General features: G+C 40.0%; 1 protein-coding gene across 1 annotated transcript; it reads right to left on the bottom strand.

The window, feature by feature from the left end:
* Nucleotides 1-2,201: 2,201 nt before the first annotated feature.
* Nucleotides 2,202-25,418, bottom strand: gabra4 (gamma-aminobutyric acid type A receptor subunit alpha4). Its single transcript, XM_018669802.2, has 9 exons — nt 24,725-25,418; nt 24,478-24,596; nt 23,003-23,070; nt 22,548-22,768; nt 21,875-21,957; nt 18,005-18,148; nt 17,213-17,365; nt 11,591-11,847; nt 2,202-8,869 (listed from the first exon to the last, which is right to left on the bottom strand). Exons 1-9 carry the CDS (start codon nt 24,814-24,816, stop codon nt 8,324-8,326), a joined length of 1,683 nt encoding a protein of 560 aa, XP_018525318.1. The 5' UTR covers nt 24,817-25,418; the 3' UTR covers nt 2,202-8,323.
* Nucleotides 25,419-27,221: the final 1,803 nt, after the last annotated feature.

The raw sequence follows: 27,221 nt of genomic DNA, 5'->3' as shown, positions 1-27,221 counted from the left end.
TCTTGTTTAAGAAGTTCAGTGATTCGTTGCATACTATTAGTGTAAGTACAGACTCCATCAGTCAATTAAAAGTTGTTTTTTCCTGTAATACAACAGTGATTACACCTCTGACATTCATGTGGTGGATCTGAGACAATTAGTTATTTCGATTTTTTTTTTTTCTCTTTTTCCAACTTTTCACAGTGATTTATTTGAGATTTGCAATTGTTTTTCTCCCATTAGTATGATAAAAAAAAGAAAAATATAACTCTGTATTTGTAGTTCCCTTGTCACCATAAAATATTTCAATGAATGCAAGCAATCTTAAAATTAAAGCACTTCTAAAATCAGTTACATTGTAGCATTAGACTCTACAGAAAATTTTAAAAAGGATATTCATGAATACAATTTATTTATTTGTCAATGAGTGATCAAAAAGTGTTCAGTTACTTAAGAATTGCATCTTATGGGGCATGATTATTATTTATTAGCTCTTAATTACTGCATTTATAAGGCCCACCCCAATTTCTCTCGACAGCAAAACACATTTATATCTTCATAAAGATTTTTTCTGTTGTCCTGTACCTAACAGTATAAAAGTAAATCAGTAAGACAGTTAAGTTTTTACATCTGTGCAGAAAGAGACAACAGCTGTATATGCAGCTCATTATATGAGCTCCTATTAAAGTCACTTTATTATGTTTTGCTGTTGTTGTTGTTTTAAGTACAAACATATTCTGCATGATTCACACTCAGTATTAATGCAAATGAGCCAAATCACAACGTTGAACATATACATTTAAATGTTCTATTTTTTATTGTATGTGTCTGTGTTACGTCCAACATTAAAGGTGCCATGGGTAATATGTTGTCATATTTTTGACTGAGCCACACTTATCTCTGCTCTACATAGCGATCATTAGCATTAACAGATGTTTACTTACCAGTCTAGAGGAAGCGTTCCAAGTTCAGCATCATACCTCATTCCTTTACTCACCAAGAGCTGTTTCCAGCAGTGGAGAGCAATGGCAATATTTTGCTTCTAGTTCTATCACTTCTTTTCTTCTACTGAGGTTAGCATGCTAACCAGCTAGCCCCTGTTGGCCCATCTCATTACTTTCCAATAGCAACTCACTGTAGTGTCAAGACTGACCTGAAGAAGTAGTGCTGCTCAGAGGGTGTATTATAACCTCTTGTATTGTAAATGCAACAATGGCTGAAGGTCTAGGTAAGTGACCATCACCACCACCTGCTCTCTGCAAGAAAGTTCAGCTGCAGAGAAAACTTATAAATAGCCCCTTTCAGTGGATCTATGAGTAACACTGCCACACAACTAAGAGAGGTAAATGGAGTTCTCATTATTCTGTTTATTTCTTAGTTTCAAGTGGCAGGACACCAACAGTAGTCACCAGCTTTGCATATGATGAGCTGTGACACAAAACTGGCAAGCTAACGTACCAGCTGCTGTTTTCCTAGTGTGAACAGAGGGGAAGGAAGGGGTAAGGGAGAGGCTTGTAGCTTTGTCTTGTCTACTGGTTATCCACTGTTGTATTCTGCAGTGACATTTTTGAGATCTGTTTTGGATTCTGTTCTTTGACCTAATACATTGATACATGTTGAAAACTGTTTGTGTTTGAATTTATTTCCTGTCAACATCTGCACTTGTTCTTCCCTGTGCAAGCTTATCACATCAGCCCTCTATCTTGCCTGGAAGCTTTTAGCTAAAAGCAGCAAGCAGCTTATCTGACTCTTGTTCTTGGCCGGCTAATAGTTTAATGTAGTCATCATATCATGACACAGAGCTTCCAGCAGAGCAGTCTCACTAAGATCACTGGTACATTTACAGATTGCTTTACTAGTTTTTGGTTGAGACAGTTTTAAATACAAAAGTAGGAGATATTGTGGAGGTTTAGTTGTGTATTTCTGTCAAGCCAATTACTTCCTGCAGTTTTTAATTTGATTTGATTTGATATGACACTATCTCAGGTGTTAACTTTAAGCTGTACTCATCAATACATTTATATAGACAATGTGTGAGATTACAGTTTGTAATGTGAAATGGCTTGTTTGAAGTAATGAAATCATCTAGAATTATTACCCAGAAGTGCAGTTCCCCTCAGCTATATGAACCGTTTTAATGTCTTTCCCTCACTGTTTTGGTTGGTGCAGCCCACTGCTTATATGTATTTTTCACCAAATGAAGTTACAACGTGGAGCAGTGATTTGTCTAACATGTTTAATTGTGTTTCTTCAAAACAGTGCATTAGATAAGGACTAATAAATGAAACATCAGTTCAAAAAATATTTTTATCAGCATATTGACTGTAACAGCTTGAGCGGATGACAAACAATTCAAATTAGAATAATTTACAGTTAGTACCATAGGTTTTTTTTTGTCACCTTTGAGATAAATTCAATCTGCCATCAGTACTAAGTACATGATACACAATTTTCATTTTCACAAGTCCATTTCTTTCAGGCAATGTCACAGAAGATCATCTGCAAACAGTGTTTTCAAAGATCTGAACTTTTGTTAGAATATTAGTTCGACTTGAGGGTCTGTTAGTGTTTGATTATGAGTTGAATTAATTAAAGTGTATCTTAAATTCTTACATAATGGAAAAGCATTGTAATGAGTCCTTTGGTGCAGCATTAGGTTATGTAAGGAAGCCATTTAAGGCTGTGTACATGTCATGTTCTACGTTTTTGTTTACATTATTGCTGTCTTTGTGTGGCTTATCTAATAGTCTAAATATTGCTTTAAATGGTGCTCCTACTACCGAGTATTATTACTGAGGGTATAATTGAGATTAAGAAATCATTGTTCCACATCAGTGAAACCTACTGGTGCAAACATGCACCAGTAGATAAGATGAGGATTTTTAGGCTCTTCGCATTCTGTGTATAAATGTTGTGACACAACAAACAATGGGTGGCATGCTTCTTCCTTCTTCACCAGGAGTTACTCCCAAAATGACTTGCACTTGTGCAAGAAAGTATATTACAAATTAGACTGCATTATCCTATTAACTACCAAGAGCCTACACATTAATTATCTTGGCCTGTGGCATTCCAAAAACTGGGTTAAGTGAGGTCTTATTACACAGGAAACCACTTAGATGCACAGGCTGTATGAGAAGTGTGCCCAAAGGAATATTAGAAAAGATCATGATGAATTGAAATCATTTCACATGTGACAAATACAGCATCAGACAAAAACTGAACAGTGATTTAACAATGGAATTAATCAGTAAGCAAAATGCATAATCAAAATGCACCCCAATGTGTGTCATAAAGCTGGAATGGAGATAAAACTGGCAGATTATGGCACACTGATGATGAGAGTTCAGGGTTAACTGTCTTCCAAAGTGTTCTGTGGTTCTTCCAAAACACAATAAAACAGTATATATTAAAATATGACCAAAAACAGGAATTAAGTTTAGGCCCATTACTGTCAATTTTTGTTGCAAAAGCTTCTGTGTTTACATCAAGAAACCTCAGATACTCATCCTAAATCACTGACCCTGCCTCAGCTGGCACGTTTCTGCCTGAGGCATTCTTGTCTATGAGGGTAGATGAGTGATAACAGTAATACTTTGGAGGGTAGACCTACATTGTTACTGTGCTAATCTCTAGAGAATAGCTCATGAAATTAAAAGAATGATTAGGCTCAGGAAATTTAACCATTCTTCATTTAGCAAGAGACCCAGGAACCCCCCACTTTCCGAGCATGATTACTCTTTAACACAACAAAGTGCTATCCATAGACCTTTCACTTTAGAATCAAGGACATTTAAATAAATGCAAACCAGCCTGTTTGGCCTTGCTGCACTGAGAACCATCTGATCGACTGAAGTCATTTGCTTCCTGAGGAAAATCCTGGCATTTTGCTCCCTCTAGTGGTTCATCACTGTCAAGATGTAAGGAATTAATGTTCTTTCTACAGTATGAATGTCATGAATGGGATATAACAATCAACCATATTTAATCACAGATAATAGTAACATTTTCTCAGTCCTTGACTGTCCGACAAAACCTGGTCTTAATTCAGTTCCATTTTTTCTGATGTTATTATTTAACAACCGTCTTGACCAGACCAGTGTTCTAGACGACCATTATAGCACTGTCTCAAAGTCAGTTAAAATGCTCTCTTGTCATTGCACATAAAAGTACACATTTCAAAGTCACTCTTTTGTGAATGTGAGGAGTTTGTCTATATTTCCTATAAACAAGGTGAATCAGATCACCTTTACATCCAGGACATTTTGTGTCCTTAAATCCCATATGATGATAATATAAAGGAGACTTTGCTTTGTCAGCAGTAAACAAAGAATTATAACAACCTGAAATGTTATCGCAGTGTACTGTTTGTCAGTAATTTAGGTTATGTAGTTCTTTGCTTAATTTTCATTTCACTGCATAATTTGGCTGTTAAATGGGCTCAGCCCTAGAAAATGTAGTATGCAAAAGAGTCCTGAGCCTGTACTGTACTTTAAAGTGTCTATGAGTGCACTTCTGGTAGCCACAGGAAAGTTGGTACTGTCTTTACTGTAGCATTCAGCTTGATTCAAAATAAAGTGTAGAGCACATCCTCAAATAGGACTGTGTTCAAAATAAAAAGGGGTTAGTGGTTAGAGCCACTAGAGGGAGCATTATGCCATGTTTTACTTCAAAAATGCTCTAAAACTACAATAACTGCCCCATTTTAGAGCACCGCCTGCACTTTCTGATAAAGCTCTTTTGATGCTTTTGAACAGCTGAAATGACAATGATTAATAGAGAGCATGATCTCAGGATGTAGTTAAACTTTCCACAAACCTGTCCCATGTCAGCTTTCAAAGTGGCAGTGAGCGTGTGGAGCATCTTTAACTGTCTGTCTGTCATCCAGAACAGCATGTTGGTGAAAAAAAAAACAACAACAGAAAACCCACAACCTGGCGTTGGCAGCTCCGTCAATCATGCACAGAGCAGCAGAATCACACCACATAAACACTGAACATCAATCTGTTGTTGACAGGGTCCTCATTAGTACATGGATGTTCTGTGTTTTTATGATGAGATATATTTTGTACACTGCTGTGAGAGACAGAGAGAAGAGGGGGGATAGCAAGGGACCAACAGGGAGGTAATAACGGCAAAATCAATTTCACGCATGACTGCGTTTAGGAGAGGTGAGTGACGGCGGGCATCTTGATCTGTCCATCAGCCTGCGTGTTCCTCACCACTGTGGCAGCATCATAACTCCTGTTAGACTAAGCGATCGACGGGGGCCAACAACCATGACTCCATGGATGATATGGCTGTTAGAGCAAGAAACTAGGTGCCTACTGCATCATGAATCCTCAAGCACACCGCATCCATAAGACATCTCTATCTGCAGAAATGTACAGTGAATTCAGCTCATCCACCGACTGTTTAACCTTCTACTTCTGCAAATGGTCTCCAATGACTAATAGAGAACAAAATGAGGCCATAAGAAAATATATTAAATTAGTCCAGCATTATTTTTGTGATTCCTTTATCAAAAAATACAGAGGATAGTATCTAATAGATGTTTCAAGACCCTGACTGAAGAGGAAAAGATTCTGCCCCCTGAGACTTTCATCTGCAGACTGCTGAGGCTAACACTGCAGGAGATTTATTGGCCAAATCTGTTGAGGTGTTGCAGAGTCGTGTTATTTACAAAAACTGTCAGTTGCTCTTCTTTGCACTTATTTATAGAGAGTAATCACTGAAAATGTCACTTCACCAAGAGAAGAGACTCAATGATAATAAATCCCCCTCTTCACCTCTAACAGTCAGTTAGAGAGCAACAACAGGAGACAACAGAGAGGACAATTTGCTGATGTCATTTGCTGTCATGTCATATCTGGGTGGTGTTGTCCTTCACATAGTCAAAGATCCAATTATCGGCAGTATCTTTTGTTACCTCTAGGGGTCACACAGGCTGCTATTTTTAGTGACTCTTTACTTGTTCTCAATATGTTTGAGGTTTTCTGGCCTGTTTAACTCACAGCAGAAATGTGTCTGTGAGTAAAGTCACATCTTTTGTGTGACTTAAACTGAGAGTTTGATAACCAACACAGACTCCATGAAGTCACTGCGCCTGGTCAAGATATAGTGCCCTTGTGAAACTACAGTCTGTCCTACACTTTTTACATGTTTCCGTATGAGTTAAACATACAACACTAGTGCTACTGCTCTGCTAACATTCTACTATTGCACGGCAGGCAGGGCCTGGCAGGCAGATTGTTGTTGCCTTCAAATGGGGTCATGTTTACCATGTACCTTCTTGTGGTATTCACAACCTCAGAACTCCAAATTTTCAGTATCTTCACAAAATTCTGAAGGTTCACAAGTTGTGACCTGTTTGCTGATTTTATCATAAATGGCCATGGAAGTTCATTTATCATTGGATAGTAAATAAATATATTGTAATTTTAGTTGTACACTGTTTTTCATTGTAATTTTATGACACATCTTCTGGGAAAAATTTGATATTCAAGTTCATCTTTTCCCTCCATCTTTATGCCTTTGCATTTTTTGCATTACATTACCCACTTGCTAAATTGTTTGCCTGTGTGGCCTCTAGATGCTGACAATAATGTTAATATAGCTAATGTGTTTTTTAAAAATACAAGGAGTCTTGTGGCATCCACGTTGCAGTTGCCTTGCAGCAGTAGTCTCACGACTTAACCACTTGAACACCAAACATACTGTGTACATGACTTCCTATATTGCAACCATCTAAGCTAACTGCTAGCTGTATATTTAGCAGGCAGACATGACAGTGGGTGTCCATCTTCTCATATAACTCAGCAGGAAAGCAAAACATTTTTTCTTAAACATGATCTAAACAGAGAGAGTGGAGCTAGAGGCAGTGCAGCACTCAGACTTTTATTAGGAATTTCTCTTGCTGGTAATATAGTAAATGTCATTACCTTAACTCCAGCTGATACAATTAACAGCAGCTGAATGAGTGACAGCTGCAAGTCAGCCAACTCTGGGTTTGCCTGAAAAAGTTAAAATCGACACTGCATGGGCTCTGCCCCGAAGAGACCTTATCCGGTAATACATGAGCACTTTCCCAGGTTTAACACCATATAATGCAGTGAAATAATGCAATATGTGTTAAAACTGAAGGCGTATAGAAACAGCTAAAGCAGGTTCGCTTTCAGTCACATCTGTTAGACACTATTTAAGAAGGTGGATGACAGCAGTCAGCTCTGATGTCTCTCCTGTGGAGCTGTCATACAACAGTTGCATTATTTTATTGTATTGCCAAAATGTCCCTAAACAAACATCCAACTCAGTATGTCGTTTCTGCAGTGATCTACTGATAAATTTACTCTCTGTTCCCTCTATTTGTTCATGCTATGACTGTATTTTAATCACTTGCACAATCTTTGTCTACTATTTGGCGACCCATTATGGCAGGAAAGAAGCTTAAATCCTACTGTTACATGAATTAATAACTTGTCTTTACTTCTTTCTGCCCGACTGATCCCAAATTTCATCTTCAGTATTTCCAGATTAGTTAATCCATCTTGTATAATAAAGATGCTTTGCAAGTAGGTACTGTACAAAAGAGGCTTTTCATGGCTGATCAGGTCCCGGCCAAAGCTCCACTCAGCCTGGTTTGAGGACTTTCATTCTCACCAAAACCTGTCTATTTCACTCTAGTTTGGTCATCATGTGGCCAGAATCTTTTTTTTTTTTTTTTTTTTTTTTTTGTCTAAACTGAATGTCCCTGGAAACCACTACCAGAGTTCCTTTGTACTTTCAAATAATTCAAAAATTTTAGCCTCATCTTGCCTTCTGGCACCAAAGCAAAGCAGTCTTAATGTTCAAATGGAAATACACTGTAATCATTAAATATAAATCCTAATAAATGTATATATTTACATAACAATGTTGCAGTTCATTTCAGGATTGTGGCACACACATCCCAACATCTTGCCAGGTGCAGGGTACAAAAATAGGAAAATGAAAAAATCCCATGCTTTGTCTTGACTGTGGGCCAAAAGGAATCATGAGGCATTTGAGGCCAATGAAAACCTTTACAGTCAGATGTAGCACGACATAATATAAAGAGGACAGTAGCATATTCCAGTGTGCAGGTGCTCCTTCTTGTGTTGAGTCAGATATTTCTAATTCAGTTGATTTGTTCCCATGCTTGCTGTTCGAGGACCTTAGGAAGAAAAATATAAATGTATTCTGAGTTTGTTCTCCAGGATACGGAAGTGCTTGGCGAGCACATTTTGTTTATCTGTTTGGCAAGAACAACAGTTTCCTCTTATTGTTTGCAAACTCCCATAATCCTCTCTTGTTACCATAGCAAAGCCTAGCCACCTTTAGCCACCATTGTGTCCTTTGATAAGTAAACCACCCAGTACACCATGTTAAATGCCCCAAAGGACACCGGGAACAGGATCCGTGCGTATTTGTCAATTTTGCTGGTTCCACCCATACCAGCAGTGGTGGGCTGGGAGCACGGCGTCTGCTTTAGCTCCAGCTTGTTCCCCATCATCTGGATGCGCTCCAGCTTGGGCCCCAGCAGATGCTGCAGAGACGAGGAGCTGGTGGTGGTGGTGTTCTGTTTGCATGGTGTCCCCGCCATCACGTCTGGCGTGGAAGCAGCAGCCTGAGGCGTACTCTTCACCAGCTGGGCAGAGGACGAGGCCACGCTGAGCAGACTCTCAGACTTGGGGCTGGAGCGGGAGAGGGTGGAGGAGCTGCCGTTGGCTCCACTGGCTAAAGGTCGCAGCGGTCTGGCTCTTCCTACGCCTGGAATGCTGGTGGTGGACTGGGCTCTCTGGTGGCTGCTCGACTCCTGGTGGGAAATGTAATTCATCCGCTTTCTCAGGTTACCGTTGGTGTCAGGATTTTGCTGTGAGAAAGAAAAAACAATAATGACACATATAGAAGCATCTAGAGGGTATAAAGGTTGGAGACTTGTGTTTTCTTGGCCTTTCCAAAGTGAACAGAAGTGTAAGGAATGGTTTAAACTGTGTATTTGCAGTTGTAAGTCATATCATATCATAATCATAAACTGCAGTGAGCTAGCTTACTACCTACACTGTAAGTCACAGTAACAACCTAACTCAGATTTAGTTCCAAAGGACAGGAATAGCATATAATTAGTTAACTAAGTTCATGTAGCATTTCCTCATTGTGTGGAGGTTAGAGCAGAATGCCAAGAGTCTGTCCTGCTCTTCAGTAAATCTGCCATCATTATTATAAACTGTGTGAGAATGACAACCCTGACGAGATGCAGCTTTTTTGGTAAACTACATTACGGAAATACCAAAAGTATGTTTGAGATATCTTGAGATAAAAAGTGTCTCCGTTACAGTATTAGTTCACCAGAGTGTATATAAAAGTATATTTTTCAAGTGTAAAATGTTCCACTGACTTAGCTCATATCTTAGACACAGTTCTTTAATAACCAAATTTGAAGAATATTTATTGGATATAAATATTGGACAATATATAGTTATTAGATTGTTCAACTAAAATAACAGTGTCACCATCAGAAATACAGTTTTGATTCAGTTGTAATTTTATAGTGATGTGATGTGATATAGTTTCACACCATCATAATGTGCTCCATTAATAATAGTCTGAGTGGAGAATTCAGGATGGGATGTAAGAGACTTTTCTATTCTGTTTAAGTAAAAATCAAAGATCCCAAAAATATCTGCTCAAAATACAAATGAATAAATCCCCAATGCACATACCTGATGATAGTTTTATACACATCAAGTTGAAATGCTGGTCTGAGTAAGTCATAACTTAAGAAAAGTTATTTTGTTAAAAAGTAGGGGTTTCAAATCTTTTTACATTTCAGAAATATTGAGATAATGTAGATGATTTTCAGTGTGAATGATGTTCTCATTCCTCCTGTCTGCTTCATGTTTGAAGCACAGAGGAGTTATTTTCAGGGAAGGTAAACCTCACTTTCTGTTTCTGTTCTGAACAGCGGGCCGGACAACATAAACCTTGCCATATTGATCTGATTACAGTCCCCCTGACACAGATGGCCTTCATCTGGAAGCAGACGATAGAATGTGTGCAATACGGATGTCACTTACCAAGGATTTCACTCATTTCACACAAGCTTAAGACAGAAAGTAGGCAGCGCTGCATCAGGGCGGTAATGCAGTGTAGCGTCAAAGGAGCTTATCCTTTGAGAGTTGATGTTTTCAAGCAGCGAGAGTGTGATGCTGGTACTAAGGCATTTGCAGGAATAATCCACCCCCCCACCCCTGAAACTGAAAGCATCCAGTGTTATTGTGTCCCATGTGCAGCAGAAGAGGTGTGTGTGTGTGTGTGTGTGTGTGTGTGTGTGTGTGTGAGTGTGGATAGTGGGGTTTGCTTTTCATCACGGGAAAGGTTAAAGGCTGAGGAGCCGGAACCAAACAAACCCTGACCCCGGTGCGAAGCTGTTCTGTAGCGCCAACAGGACCTGCTCTCGAGGAAAAGAGTATTAAATTTTCCCCCCAGTGCCAGAGCCTTTCTGAAACCTATACAGATGTACCCAGGCTGCGTTGCCGTGGCAACCTACTAATCCACTGAAGTGCCGTTGTCACTATACTGCATTCAGACATGATTACGCCACACTGGGATTTGGACTGGAGGGGGCAACTTAGAGTAGTTAGTGTAAAACTGACATATGCATTGCTGGGTTATGTCAGCTTCAATGATCAGTTAACAGTAGACATATATATTTAATTTTTTCCCTTTAGAGGAACATAACATGGAGGAAATGTGCACTTCTCCCTTCTTTTCACAGCAGTCCCGTCAGTAAAACAGTGTTTATACGCTACCATTCAGTTACATGTACAGTGATTCGTAACACATTCATCATATCTGACTAAGAGCTCTAAAATAGCTTCACAGAATAGTCATCAATTCTGATTCCATCCATAAATAAGCTACTATGATGTCAATGTAATTATGTCAGATTTTGTCAATTTATTCATGTAGAATTCCAAAAGAAAGACCCCACAGCAAATACCATCATTGAGAAACACGCCTCGTGATTAGACACAAACATCTGTGAAGCTGTTTTCAGATGCTTTTTTTTTTTCCTTTTTTTTTTTTCGCACTTTCACATTATTCCTGTCATCTCTAAACCAGTCAATAAATTAGCTGCTATATTTATGGCTGAACAAAAGCAAAATATGTCCAGGCTGATCTGGAGATAACAGGTATGAACTACTTCAGGAGTATAATTTTATTGTCTGCTTCAATTAACACATTTAACAAGTAGTTGCTTGAGCATGTCAAGCTGTGGCTGACAGAGCAATTATCTGTGTAATCAAGTAAAAGAAAGAAAGAGTCCTTGTTTTGAATTTTTGTGGTATATGAAAGTCATGGCCTGGAATCAGATTACCCCTGGTTTTGCTACATTTCAGATCCTTTCAGCTCTTATGAGCGGGAGCACAGCTGACAATCCTCAGGCAGACCCACTCCTGGCCATTCAAAGGTCTAGGCTAAAGGCCAGATACAGTAAGCACATAATAAGGGACATGCTGTGTAAGTGCTCCTTGAAGTAAAGTGCTATCAGGTTATTTGACACAGCCACTTTGAGGAAAACAAAAATCACCTGCAGCACTTCCTCTGTGTCCTTGACCTTGACAGGCGTGGTTTGGGGCACCGGGGGACATTTGGCTGGCTTCTTTTTGGCCCGCTCGATCTGCGCTTGGGTGAAGTAGTTTACAGCAGCGAACTCAATTAGGGCAGAGAAGACAAAGGCAAAGCAGACAGCGATGAACCAGTCCATCGCAGTGGCATAGGAGACCTTGGGGAGGGAGTGGCGAGCGCTGATACTGAGTGTCGTCATGGTCAGGACAGTGGTAATGCCTTCAGTTGTAATGACAGAAAAAGAACAATATTAAACACACAACCCTGTACTTAAGTCACCTAAACATGACTGACATAGTAACACAAGTAACAGCTATAAACACATGTATCTGTCTGTCTGTGGAAACTGCAGTTCTTTCCACATATCAGCATATATTACAAAGACACCATGTCAGTGCACAATAATATTGTGTACATGTCACTGCTAAATAAATGGTGTTGCTGATCATTTGCATAGTGTTCAATAACCCATGTACATTATGTTGTTCTCATCAGCATATTTCATTAACTGAATGCAGAGGGATAATGAACCAAATATATTTGGCTCTTTGAAATAGGAGATGTACAAAAAGAGCCACAGTATTTACACCTGCATTAACTGATTTTTTTCCAGCCTCTTGGAAGCAGCACAATAAACTTTAAACACAACACTGTCATACAGTATTATCACCCTGCAAAGTTGTATGGCTAATGTGTTAGCAAGTAGTTACCTATTTACACATAAGCCAACATGATGCAATATTAGCATTCATTTCAGGTCCTGATTTTGGCCGCCTGGGGAAAGTCCAGTTTATACTCTTCTGTTTTGGTCTCAACCAACAAGCAGTTAGAGTGAACCAAATCAGAGCAAATTTGCAGGCTGTAAAAACAAAAACAATGACATGAAAGATGCTACTCCACAGAGCTAAGGGGAACTGCCAAATTCTCTTTTACTCATATTAATTGCATCAATTGTTAACATAGAAATATTGGTTTAATAAACTTAAAGCTGAATGTAGGTACACTAGGACTAACTAGGCTATCTAGCTAACCTGTATGACTTCGATCTTTTCCTTCAGAGTAAGAGTGCTAGGCTTTGTGGCATTACCATACCTCCACTCTTTTTTCTTGCATTTTTCACTGGATTCAAGCCAAAGTACTTAAGGGAGCAAAAAAAAAAAAAAGCTACTCTACCTACTGAGGTTTAACTCAACCAATAGGATTATTCCTGCCTGCAGACAATCTCTACTTCAGAATAATATTTGTATAACTAAAAGTCTGATGGATGTGTATCAAAAGACACTAAGAGCTGTGGAAACTATGTGAGTGAAGGGAGTTTATACAACAAATGAGGCTCCATCTTGGGACTGAACGTCATATGTTCCTCATTCACTTGTCACTGTGCTACCAAGAGAGGGACCATAAAAATAAAACAAGACAGCAGTATGGTCAACATTCATGGTCACATGTGGCTCCTACAATTACAAAAGGTTTCAGTATAAGCCTGGCGCTCATCATTTGTCCTTGGTATTATGAACCAATAACAATAATGTGATCCGGAGAAAATCCCCTTTACGTTGGAGATCTGGAACAATCTGTGCTGCAGAGTCCTTGCCCAACATAAATTCATCCCCTGTGCCCGGACATGACCGCCATATAATTACCTGTCAATCAAAAGCAGCTGGATGACATTGATAGGTGAACTGCAGCTCGAGGCCACAGACAGAGGATATTAACCTCTGATACAAAGCTGGCTGATGGATATGTTGGAAGTCTGTAAAAGCTACTGATGGTTATGTGGTTTATGTGTGAACAGTGCAGTTCTGTGTGTACCAGTGAAATCAGAGAAATGATACAGACGTCATCCTCTTACTGTAATTAAACTGGATTTGGGTATTTGTATTTTGGGGGATTTTTTTCAGTAAATAATTTCACTTTCACTCAGACAACTTTTTGAGTACTTCTGTGACTGAAATGCTACAGTACCTTCACTCATTTTGATCTTTACACCACTACACTGTTTCATTTTCACCTCCGCACAATAACAAGATTGCAGCCTGCAGGGATATTTTGGTTCTTTAACAACCTGTGAAAATAGAAATATAGATGCCAGCCCCCCAAACCCCCTCACCCCCACCCCACCCCCAACAACAGTTTATCAATTTACACAGTGCTTCTGTATTAAGCATCTATAGACATAAGGGGCTGTAGTGAAACCAGAAGTACCATTAATAGTAGTTTTTTGAAAATCTCAGGTTGTAAGCAGTCATCAACAGACACTATTTCCCATAAGCCCTATATGTTGGGATTACAACATCAAGAAAAAAAATGAATTGACCAAAGCATTGGTGAGTTTTATAGATATGGACATAATCAAGTTACGATGATGTAAGTACATGCAACGAACATTTCATCTTCTTACAGCCACTGCTGTTGTGAAGCTGATTTGAAGAATATAGAAAGTAAACCACAAAGACAGACGAAAGACATTTCTGAGTGAGATATTGCATTGAGTTACATAAGCTACTGGAACAGAGGCTAGCTCAGACTGGGTAATCAATGTGCTCGGCTTTTGTTCACCAAAATAGTCAAAAGCCTACAGCATATTACTGTTCCCTAAACCTGGATCTGTCATTTTGACACTGTGTTTCTTTGAACCAGGTGAACAAACAAGATGTGTTGCCTTCATTAGTGATCCTCAGAAGAGAGCCACAGAAGCTGTTTCCTCCTGCTTCCAGTCTTTATGCTAAGCTAAGCTAATTTGCTCCCGGCTCCATCTATGTACTGAGCACACAGACATGACAGTGGTATAAATCTTCTCCTAACTCTCACGAGGGACGTGAACAAGCATAAAATGTTTAATTATCCCTATCAAGAGTCATGAGCTCATACATCTCGACCATGGGAATTAAATTTTGTGACCTCCTCTGCTACTGGCCACACCTGCACGCTAATTCTAGACAAACACTGCAGTGAACAACAATCACAGTACACGTCACAGACATAGAGAATGACCACCTGACACTTGAATGCTTGTTAAAAATCTGTTTTTTACTCGGACCCCTCAAACTCCAGCTGTAATCCTTCTCTTGTTTGTCTTCCTGACAAACCGCTTCTTCCACACTCAAAACAGGACGCTGAGGTCAAGCCTCTGAGACAGGAAGTCAGAGGAGAGTGTGGCTGTAGAGGAAGAAGAGGAAAAATCCAACCACTCCAATCACCCTCCACCCTCTCCTCCCCAGCCTCACCCGGCACAGCCACACACACACACACACACACATAAATGCAGAGGATAACAGCAGAAATCCGCTGCCTCAGAGGCTCTAACTGAGACAACAATAGTTGTGCTGGTGTGACGCCTCTGTCATGCTGGCAGTGCAGCTGGACTGTCAGATACACTGGCCACTGCAGGAGAGCAGCATTGATCCTGATGCTTTATTACGCTGCACAGCACAGGGCAACATGTCTACTGAGGGTCACGCAGGGTTTTTCTGCTTAACAAACAAACTCAATACGCTGTATTGTACAAACTGTACAGTCAACAGCAAAAACACACACTGTGTCAAGTGCACACTGGATGGAAACAGGTGATACTGCAGTGAAAACCATTAGGGAGGATGGTTGTTTGGTCACCATTAGTGATTCAGTATGCTGTCACAGTCTGTCTGAATGCTGCTGCCAAACAACAACATCCCTATGACATTATATGTAATTTTTCACCACATAGTAACTATACAAACTTCGAAAAACTTTAGTAGGAAATTGGTATGTTTTGACAAAGAGAATCTAATCAAACACAACACACAAAAACAACAGTAAAATTGTCTGTGAGTGACTTTTCATCTACACATGTGGAGGGGCATGGTCAACAAACTATCAGAGGGAGACGTCCCCTAATAATAAAACAACAAAGCCCAGCAACACTGGTCTAGTTTGAACATTTCTGTCTGTCTCTTGTCTATTGACAGACACTAATCAGTTTATTTTAGGATAGAGACCCAAATGTTGCACCAGGGGAACCAAGCAGAGCGCAACTGGGTCACAGGCCAAAAACTGAAAGCAACTGATCACATGTAGAAATGATGGATAATGTAGAAGCTTGTCAAAGGTTTAGTTAAAGTTTACTGAAAAATAGGTTGAAATAAAAAGGTTGAATAATGTAATGACACTGTTTATAAGCAATGTAACATGTGTAACTAACTATAACTGTAATAATATTATTCAGGAGAGTAAAAAAGAATAAAGTGCCTCAGGTTAAGATATAATTCTATTTTGTACTAACTAACTAACTAACTAACTAATTCAGTGGGGTAAGATGAGGAAAGACACCCTCTTAGTTGTGACTTACCCTGTGCCCAACAACTGCAAGTTCAATCACTGTCTGTGAGCTGTGTTCATTTGTTATCATCCGTCTTATTTACTTCAGTTTTGGATCTCCATATAAACAGGACCTAATTTTTCCCTGTCACTTTTTAATGATCCGCTGTCTTTTTTGTTTGTTTCTTTGAATGGAACATGTTGGTGATCCACTCAGGAGATAGATGTGAGGACCTATTCATTAGCTTTAAGATAACATGCAGAAATATGAATATGAATAGACCTCTCTGGTGATTATAAAAATGTGAAAACTCATCCCTCTGTGGTTTGGAGCAAAATGTCCAGAGAGCAACTTCTTTATGTTTGTATTGGTATCAAATTTTTGCTGATGAGCAAAAATAAATAAAACAACACAAAGACCAAAATAAGACATTATACCATGTTTCAATGGAAGGAGCTCAACTCAGTCGCAGACACAGCTATCAGCCGGACTGTACGCAGTGTTGGGCAGGTTCCTTGAAAACTGTGATCATCCTCATTATATATCCCTCATTAAAAAAGAATGACCTTTTTTACTTAATGTCTAAAAGTGCTGCTAACTACATTAAGTGCTCAGATTTAAAAAAAAAAAAAAAAAAAAACTAAAGAATAAACAATAACTTTCGAGCTGTGTTTAAAATGTGGCAGAATTTAAGTACTGTTTGCTGTTTTTGCTGTTAAAGGCCCAAACTGTTCAAAGCTAAAGCTAAGCTCATTAATGTAACATAGGCCTATTTAGATTACCTTAGACTTTTAATTACATTTTATTTTACCCTGTGTACATGAGAAATGCTCTGGATTAGATGGTATTCTTAATGTAAAATTAAAAATCTGTACACCCTAAATCAACATTACCTATCTATGAGCCAGCCTTTATCATAGCTACTATTAATACTCTCTCAGGATCTTTCCTATCTTACATGCATGTATAATAAAAAGTTTCATTACATTTTAAATCTATACTTATATAACATTGTGATAAGATTTTGTCTAATCATTTGATAAACTATTTTTGTAGATCCAAATCTTTGGTCTTTGCTTGAGGCATTTTGACTCAAAAAAAAAATTGAAAAAAATTAAAAACCAGCTGCTTTTTACTGTATATTTCACATAATTATCACATAGTGTAACATCACCTTGTTGTGCAGAGTGGACAGACTCTCCAGCTCTGACTGCTCTGTTGGCAAATAAATAAACAGAGAGGAGCAGAGAGGCTGTGCAGGATGAGAGATGTGTGAGGTCTACATACCGAAGACTGTGCGCGCCGGGACTGATTCTTTATTTATCCAGAAGGACACTTGGGAGAGGATTACTGTCATTATGCAGGGGATATACGTCTGTATCATGAAGTAGCCCATTTTACGTTTCAAGTGGAAGTAGACCGTCATCACCACATATTCACCTGGAGGATCAAGAGAAATGAATTAGTTTGATTAACAAAGAATTTAAAGTTGCAGGCTGACAGATTTCAGTTAATACAGTGTGAGACTGACGTCACATTTGATTTCGTTTGATCCTTTTTTCATACTCCTCCATTTTTTAGAAACCCCCATCCATTCTCACCCAAATGGACGTACACCACCCATTCCAACTTTCTGCTGCTAAAATTTTTTTTGAGGTGTTTCAGTATTTATGTGAAGGAGGAGACCCTCTGAAAGCCCTCCATTTGTGATGTTTACAGTGTTTGATGTCATGAGGCTGGTACTGTCAGCTAGTCATGGTCTAATAGTCTGACTATCATGTCTCCAAGAGTCAAAGCTCCAAATCCTTCCGGTACCTACCACCTGAGCTGTGTTTGTATAATATTTTCCCTGTTAACTACGTGGAAAATTCTGTGTGGAATCTATCAGGTTTTACATGATATAATATGCACACACAAGTGAACATTTTTCCTTTCAGTAGAAGAGAGCTGATTTTACATTTTGCAATTGAAATACATATAGAACAAGTTCTTCACATCACTTCTGCAGCCATTTTACTTAGAAACAGCAGTATAATTCAGCTGATAACTCAAAATGGTGAAAGGACAAGCGAGTCTCACCTGTGATGGATTTAATCGTTTCACTGGAGACCGTCTGGCCGATGAGATCATACTGAACGAGGCTGGAGGACTCAGGGGGGACCTCCACTGAATGCTGAGGCCCTTTGGTCCAGGTATAGATCATCTCCGTTTTAGGATAGGCATCTGTGGGCAGACAGCAAAAGCCACACCAGTGTGAGTCATTTACTGTAAGGTGTGCAGTATAAAAAATACATGATGTATCAGATGAATTCTGTGTATGTGTTTGCAAGAAAACTGGGGGATTTTACACTGTGAAGACAGATATGAACTTGTTGTTGTGTAAGTGTGAGTATGCATATATGTGTATTGTCAGCATGTTCATTCACATGGGCTTATAGGCTTTCTTGACACCAAACAACTAGCTGATGAGTTCGTGGAAAATTGGATAAAGCCTTTATTTCACTACTCCTTTCTTGCGCTTTTTCCACATGAAATAAGATTTGCACCCAGTACAGCAAAAAGGAAATATATGGACAAAAACACAGATTTATTCTTTCTATTATCTCTCTAGCTTTTAATAAATTCACATTTTCACTTAAGTCAATATTTAATATTTAAAGCAGCTGTTCTTATTTTAACCATGGGTCACATGACTACTTGTGCCTGAAAGGTATCACTCATCATAACAAACCAACAGAGAGTTACCCAACTTTGCCACTCACCTCCACTGAGTGTTTTATAGTCTTTAAGCCCATTGTTTTGGTTTTATGACCCGCAGCATTTTGTTTTAGAGTTCTCATCAGAATAATATCCAGAAGCAGGTAATTCACAGTGGTGGTGGTGGTGAGGCTGCAAAACCAAAACAATGAGCTGAAAGATGTTAAAACTCTTCATAGAGCTGCAGAGTCAGGTGTTAATTCTCTGCAGGTTTGTCACTGTAAGTGACACTTAACTTTTTTCAGTTGTTAATATATTAATATTGATTATTGCAGTTTTAAGTTTAATTAAGTAAAGTTATGTACAAAATTGCTGGCATTGTGATATTTAATATCTCTAAATATGAAGGTTTTCAAGTCAAAATTATTACTGTTCATTGTTTCTCTGAGAAGTGTATTGTTGGCGAGGGAAAAATCATCTGAAGCAGCATCACAGGATAATAAAATTCTCCACAGACTAATTAATTTTTAAGGCTATCAGCTCTTTAAGGCAGTTTGACCCATCACCTCCATTCAAACGCAGGGAAACTCTGCAGTAATTAATTTACGATTCTGCAAGGAAAATAAGACTGCAGCGCAGGTTTTTCAGACTTTATTGTAGCTGACTGCAAGGAAGATCTTTCATCATATACCTGAATTGGCACTGACTGGCTTATATCTTGTATTTGCTGAATAAAAAAAATATATGACAACTTTCAGTCCACTTCTTTTTTAGATCCACTGAAACCAATGCAATGTGATGAAGTCAGAGAGAGATCCCAGCTGTCACGAAGGCATCATGTTGACATCTAACTTAAAATTTTCCACAGTTGCGTCCTCAGAATAGTTTGTTGCACGTATACTGGTGACGCTGACCAGTCTGTGGACGCACAACAAAATGCCAGTTGTCTTTGCCTGCCACTCCCTATGGGACTCCACATCGGCAGGATACCAACTGTGCTGCCAAAATGAAATGACTCTGGTGTGTCATGGAGTGGAACGCAATGCCTGTGCAGTCCAGAGTCCAGATGGAGAAACAGAAAAGGAGATGGAGGGAGAGAGAGAAAGAGAGAGTGATGGAGAAAAAAAAATGAAGGCAGGGCAGACAGAGAGAAAATTAGCACACACACACACACACACACACACACACATCAGCTATGGAAAATAGCCGCATAGGTCTGTGCTATCCCGAGGCAGAGGAAGGGATTCTGACCTTTCCTTCGCTTCAGGCCACATCAGATCCATGGTCGCTTCCTCCCGACTGGAGGCTAGCAGCAGCAGAGCAGGATGGTGAAAAGGAGGAGGATGATGAGGAGGGGGTGGGGGGGGGGCATGACAATAACTGAGAAATGTGAATTTGTCCTCTGCAATGTCACCACGCTGGGTAATTGACAACGGATTGGGCGAGTGTAAAGGCAAACTCGTCGTCTATTCCTTTCCTTTCTCTTGCAGATGTAATCTTCAAATCGCTGCTCCTCTCCGATAAGACGGAGCTGCTCCATTTGAGAGGCTCCTTTATTTGAGATAAGTCATTTCTGCTGACCAGTGGGCCCACTCTAAACACTGATGCTGAGTTAGGGCTTCATTGTTCACAATGAAGAATGAAATACTTCATTATTTAGTATTAGCAGTATTCAGTCACTTTGTGTCTGACAAAGTGCTCAGCTCCTCAGCAGCAGTCCTTTGCAGCACAGAATCCATTTCAGTGCCGAGCAGAGGACAGTCACATGACTGAGCTTTAGTATTTTATTTTTTTGTTTGTTTTTCGTTTTTTGTTTCTGACAAAGCCAAGACAAACCTGTTTGTGACAGACTTCCTTACCTTCCTAAATTCTAAAAAAAACTTTCAAACTAATCCACACTACACATTGCATTTGTAAATAGGAATACGTATTTCACAAATTAATCTTTTATCTTTAGCAGAAAAAAGACTCAGATGAATGCTAATTGCTTCCATTGGTGTTAGAGGAGTGATTTGACTTTTAGGTAATATGTACTCAGAGAATAGTTTAAACACTGGAAACAGGTGAAAACAGTATTCTGTTTTTAGACTTTGGGTTTGTAGGGATTAAACAAATAAGATAAAGTGTGCTAATCACTGAGCTTCAGAGGTGATAATGTGTTTATTTTATGTCCATTTTAATATATTTATCTAATGTTTATTGCTCCATTGAAGCACTTTGTATCTAATATTTTGAAAAGTAATTATTATTATTATCATAAATACATGGGAGTGCCACCAATCTTCTCATCAAACTTTCAGCAAAAAAGCAAATAAACATATATCCAAAAAGTTGAACTGTTCCTTTAAGAATCCTGCATTTTCCCCTCGTTCAATTCAGAACAAGCTGGATAACAGCTGACGACAGCTTCTGAAAACAAAACAATATGAACCCAGGTAATGCAAACACAAAGTCAAAACTCTGCTAAAACCTGCTGACTTGTTGGATATTACCTGCCTCCTGTTCTGTAATGTAAAGTAATCTAGCAGATCTCCTGTGAAGCAACACCGGGGGGCACAAACTGTTCATTTCAGTGTGGAGGCAGGTAGAGGCTGCCAGTCTTCTCAGAGACAGGCTTATTTGTTTGCATTTTCTAGAAATGACTCAAACACAAAGCCTCACTGTGGTAATGATTCATAAATTAATGAAACACTGTGTAGCTCCTTTGAAAAGCTTTCTACAACAAAATTAACATTAACATATTACTTTACACTCAGGAAATGGCAACTGTTGCATCTCTCTCCAATACAAACATACACGATTACTACACCTCTGTGATTCCATAGAGGGGACAGACGTCAGGCTCAGATAAAAATGAGGCTTCTCTTCCTCATTCAGAGGCACTGCAGCAGTATTAGAGGGCAAAACAGATCAATCAGCCACCAGCTAGCTGAACGTGCACAGCTGGTTTATATTATCCTGTCAAGAGCAAATCAGCAAACATCTGCTTGTTTGTTACCTCTCCACCTCTCTCTCACCTGCCACTTAAAGAGCCAGTGCACTATAAAAAGACACTGATTGTGTTATAGTCAATTAAATCCTGACATGATGTGGATGCATAAAAAGACTCCATATTGAGTATGGATAATGTAACCACATCTGACACCTTCTCTGCTTCTCCCTGTTTATCCATGTCTCTCTCTCTCTCTCTCTCTCTCTCTTAAACACACACACACACACACACACACACGTACATACACACACAGAACTTACAGCTTCCAAATTTGAGAGGGCATGCATGTCCATCCATGGGGAAGTCCACAAGCTTCATTGGACACTCAGCACTGATGGTCAACCTGTTGCAGTACAGAGAAGATTTGCTTAATAAAGGACCAAATAAACACAAGCACACACATTCATCAAGGGTTTCTGCAAGACAAGTGAAGGTGTCACCATCCACCCAGCACTGTGTCGTACAGAAAGGCTGGTTTGACTTTGTATCATTTCTGATAAAGAACAGTGAGCTCTTGATAGCTGGTAACATTTCATAGTGTGCTAAAAGCTTAGTATGCACTTTGTGAACTAGCATCTGATATAAATACAGATCTGTGATGTGTGATAGGAGGTTAGTACTTGAAAAGGTCATTTTTGCCAGCCGCTTTTTCACCAAAGAGGCAAAGAAACAGTTGTTTAACTACTTTAATTGAATTTGAGATTTAGTTTGGCTCTGCCTCCACACAGCTCTGCACTGTTTACACTGTGAGTCTGGCTCTGATTTGACAGGAAATCGCTTTAAATTAAACAAAGTCTGCCATTCTTTTTAATGAGCACAGACCATGTAGAATACACATTTTGTCAAGAGTCCATTCTATCCATCCCATAAGAAAGGACTTGATTTGAATGTTACTCATTGTATATGGTGATGGAGTGAAGTATACTGTAGAACCTCATGGTGTAGAGGATGGTGCCATTCTTCATGATGCGGAAGAGCTTGTTGGGGGCCGTCATGTTGTGAGCCACCGACTTCTTGCCGTTCCTGAAGAAGGTGTCTGGTGTCCACACCTTAGTCACCATCAGGTTGTTCAGCCTTAAAATCTCTATGGGGCCCTCATACATCAACCTTCGGTCAACCCACGTCTGGCGAAAGAATACGTCCATTGTGTACTCCTGAGACAGGAAAGTTGACAAAGACAAAGTGGGGTGATAATGCTTCATAGTTACTGGTGTTCATCTTGAAGAAAATCTAATAAGAAAAACAACTTGTTTTCCTCACAAATACAAAGTAGCAAGGGTTTACTTCCCCAGCTGGAGCATGACAATTAGTATTTGTGCTCAATAAACGTATACAACAACAGCATAAATGGACATATATCTAACTACATTTAGAGTGTGAGTACATACCATTTCAACATCTGAAACAGGCCCAAAACTTGTCACATAAATGTCTGTCTTGACCTCAGTCACAGGACCTGTTGAGTCAATGGAAACGACAACAAATATCCCATTTAACGACTGTTTCCTGTTATAAATCTGTCCGTGTCACAGTCCAGCCTTAGACAAACACCAGTCTTATTCACACTTGAGTACATAAACACTCTTTATAGGGCTACAGCCCATCGGGGTCAAACCCAAAAGACATGCAATAGCTTATCTCATCCACAGCTGTAGAGCCTCTGCATAATGGAAGTGAGAAAAAGATGTAAAAACATAATCCTGTTTGATTTTTTTCCTCTCTCTCACTGGATGAATGTGGAGGCTGACTGTAAAGGCGTTGTTTATAAGTGCAGGGTTAAGCAAAGCTACAGTATACTGCCTGGATCTCTGCACATTTCTGTTGACAGGCAGTAAAACCGGCGACGGGGCATATCCGTCAGAATAATACCGCTTCTTAACATGTCGTGGCTGCAGACATGATGTGCGAAAACCAAATCCGCACTTTTAGCACTTGAACTGTGCATTAAGCGTTTGTCCCGCGATGTACACGCGCTTATATAACTGCCATTCGCTGAAACGTGCGAGCTTAGAGGCCGCTCTTCAGAAGGAAGAACCACCAGAAGGCTGCACAGGATCAAGTCTGAAACACCATTTATGTGCCGTGAAACACTTTACCATGCAGCAACATGTTAGATGCTGTATAATGTGAGACACCCACACAGAGGGAAGTAAAGACAAATGTTGCTGTAATGTTCCTCTAACGACTTGTACACGATATGTCCTGGAAGAAGGATCCATCCTCTGCTTCATTTTTTCTTCCTTTAAAAGCTTTTCAGGGACTTTTGTCTCGTCAAAACTGAAGGTCTAAAGATAGTAAAGAGGCAGATTTGTGATTTTTAATTGAGCTTATACAAATAAAATTGAGTTGACTTACAGGGTGTATTAGATGTTCAGTGGTTGAGTTTACAGTTGATTATTGCACTTTGTGCTGCTTTAACCGCATAAAAAGTTCAACCAAAAATGTGATTCCTTCTCGTGTTTTTAATTAGGAGCATTAAAGTGTTTCAGCTGTATCATATAATGATTATCAGTTGATTTTTACTGGACTGGAGTGTTGAATAATTAGTTTGCAGCAATTTTATTGCTCTTTATAGTGTTTTTAACCTCCTATTGCACTAAAATAAAATGAGTTTCCATTTACCTCTTTCTCTTTAGCGTTTCATCTGATTACTATGAATATATTTTACACCTATCTGCTGCTCAGTGGTGTATTTAGAGATGGCTTATTGCGCTTAATGGTGTGTTTTATCATCCTATGGGATAAGAAAGTGAAATAAAATCCAATGTTTCCTGTTCCTTCTTTTAATCTAAAGATTCTGTGTGTTTCTTCATGAAGAAAATGTTTGATAGGACACAAAAATCGCATTTTCCCCCCTACATACCTCCGAATCCAGGTCGTAGCCTGTTGTCATAGCCGTCCAGAAGTCGATCTAAAATGCGAGTAAAATTCTCCGGATAGATCCTTTCATCCTTTCTTGTCTGCCCAGAGATTTTCTTTACACTAGAAATTTAAGAAACAGAGGATACCATAAGTTCAGCGCTGAAAAAGAGAGACCTCGTTGATCCGAGCAGGAGGTTTCAGCACCATGGACAGAGACAGTGTGTGGGGGGGGGCAGGAGGGGACTCACCAAGTCGCCAAACAGAAAAAGTAGAAGAGGGTCCGAATAAAAGCGGCGGGGCACATCGCTGTCACCATCTCCTTCTTCTTGGCAGAAACCATCTTTGCATGCCATACTTCAAGCCTCTTCACATCTCACCACGCCAGATGCCTGGTGTCCCGGGGAAAAGGAGAGGAGAGAGACGCCGGCGACACAGAGGGCAGAGCGGCGCAGAGAGGAGGGGAAGTTGTGTTGAGCCTCTCTCCTCGCTCCCCCGCAGTCTCTCCCGCCAGACGCACATACACATACACACACACACACACACACACTTGCGCGCGCGCGTGGTCACGGGCGCACACTCATACACACACTTCCACCCCACAGCCCCGGTCACCTCTCGTCCGTATCCGAGCCCCTGCTGTTGCTGTCGCTTTTGCTGCTGCCGCTGGTGCTGCTGGTGTTGGTGTTGGTGGTATCCAGAGAAAGAAACAATCCTCCCTCTCTCTTCTTCACGCTAACTCTTTCTGTTTGCTTCTGTCTCTTTTTCTCCCTCCCTCTTCTGCTCTCTTTCCCTCTCTCCTCTGTCTCTGTTTGCTTTCTCCTTCTCTCTCTCTCTCTCACACACACCTGCTTGGTCAGGACACAGATTAGACGTGCACTGCTTTGAAATGACTCAAACAGAGTCACATCTCTGACTTCACCCTCCTTCAAAAGTGGAAAAGGAGGCTGCAGAATGTGTAGACCTGTTCATCCCCTCAGCACCCATCTCGGCATTTGGTGTTGCCTGACAGCATGACCTCCCCTGCCTGTCAAAATCCTGCATAAAACGACACCTTTTTTCTTTCAGGTTTTGCTTTTTGAGACTTATTTTCGTGCCTCAGAAACACCTCAGAAATTTAGACACACCCAGCGTGCCCTTTGACCTCCAGCATCAGGCAGTGTCCGCCACTGCTGTGTGACAACGTTATATACGCAGCCTAGCCTACATGTTGAACTAGTTTCAGGAATGCATTGGTGAGCGCCTGTATTAAGATTCAAATGGGTCAGTCTTGTCGCAATACGCAATCACACACACACACACACACACATACACACACATACAAAGGCACACAGGTACTGTAGAGGAACTGGGACAAGCCACATGCTGCTTCACAGATTTCTCTGCACCTGGGACAAGCACAAGACCTTCACTCTGTGTGTGTGAGTGTGTGTGTGTTTGTAAAGTGAAGGCATGTGTGTGTGTCGCTCTGAAGGTGAAGTGCGGGTAAATCTCGCAGGATAAACAAGATGTCTGGGTTCCACCACACTGGCTTTCCTGATTAGTTTTGAAGTGCATACTCACACAAACACACACACACACACACACACACACACACTGGGCTGAAACAGAAGCCACTTAGTGTGAAGGAAGGGTGAGGAAACATTATGTAGATATGTTACATGCAAGCTGAAGTCATGTAGTCTTATAACGCAGCTCCCAATCCCCTGCACAGCCGCCCACCCCAGTCCTCCCACAATACACTAGAGCAAGGCGGCTCTGAGGGGGATGAGTAATATGCGTGCTCTTTGTGGGGGCAGGCTTTCGTCCAAGTGATTTTTTTTTCTCTTGCTTCTTTTCTTTTTTAGACATTTGATTACAATTTGCTCTTTTAATGGAAACACTTTCAGCATACTGTACAAAAATGTTGTAATAATATTCATTCAACTGCAGTAAAATGCCTTGAAATGTCAGAAATACAGTTTTAGGAAAAGTCACGTTGGCCTTATTATATGCCATGTTGACCTTTCCCTGCAAGTCTGTCCTGTGTTTAAATTACAGTACATGATGTATTATTGTGTTAACATTTGTGGCCTAAAGACACACACCGTGCATGGAGCACTAAAGAATTGTTAGTGGTCTCTAATTTAATTTCTTTTATTGTATTCTTTTGTGGCTTCAGTGTGTGTGTGTGTGTGTGTGTGTGTGTGTGTGTGTGTGTGTTTGTCTATGATACAGTTTGTCCTGAGGTTCCTTGAAGTAGGTTCTTCTTGCTTTGTAAGCTATATGCCCTGCAGCAGAAATAGCTGCTATGATAACCTAGTTTTTTATCAGTGTGAGTGCATGTGTGTGTGTGAAGGAGGAAGGTAGAAGAGGTGAAGCATGGCTTTGTGATGGCTGGTGTGTGTGTGTTGAAAAAGGAGTTGAGGGGCATGGCAGCAGAGGGTCATTACATTACCTCCTGTAGGATCTGCACAGGGGCCTGATGGGAGCCTTGATAGAGTCCCAACCTGATGTCACACACACACACACACACACCTACAGCTGCTGCAGCAGAGCTTGTTAGCTGGAGCTCAGCACACATGAAAGACTGCTGTCTTTACTGTGTAGCAGTTACAGCGAGATCTCATTAACTTTGCAGATAGTGATTTTTTTACTGGCAGTCAAACAAGCCTCATTATCAGGCTTTTGTTCAACAGTAAATACAAGTAGAAAGTAACAAGTAAATTTATGAGCCACTTTTGCTGTTTTTTCCATTAGTTATAAACA

Source organism: Lates calcarifer, linkage group LG8 (assembly GCF_001640805.2).
Source record: "Lates calcarifer isolate ASB-BC8 linkage group LG8, TLL_Latcal_v3, whole genome shotgun sequence".
NCBI classification, from domain to species: Eukaryota; Metazoa; Chordata; class Actinopteri; family Centropomidae; genus Lates; species Lates calcarifer.
Note: the sequence above shows the minus strand (reverse complement) of the source record. Positions and strands in the feature narration are given on the sequence as shown.

What these genes read in the sequence shown, in the direction of transcription:
- gabra4 (XM_018669802.2), bottom strand. Translation starts at nt 24,816, where the DNA reads ATGGTTTCTGCCAAGAAGAAGGAGATGGTGACAGCGATGTGCCCCGCC. An exon ending in CTGTTTCAGATGTTGAAATG is followed by an intron (nt 22,769 to 23,002) that starts GTATGTACTCAC and finishes TTCCTGTCTCAG; the next exon opens with GAGTACACAATGGACGTATT. An exon ending in ACACAGAGGAAGTGCTGCAG is followed by an intron (nt 8,870 to 11,590) that starts GTGATTTTTGTT and finishes TCTTTCTCACAG; the next exon opens with CAAAATCCTGACACCAACGG.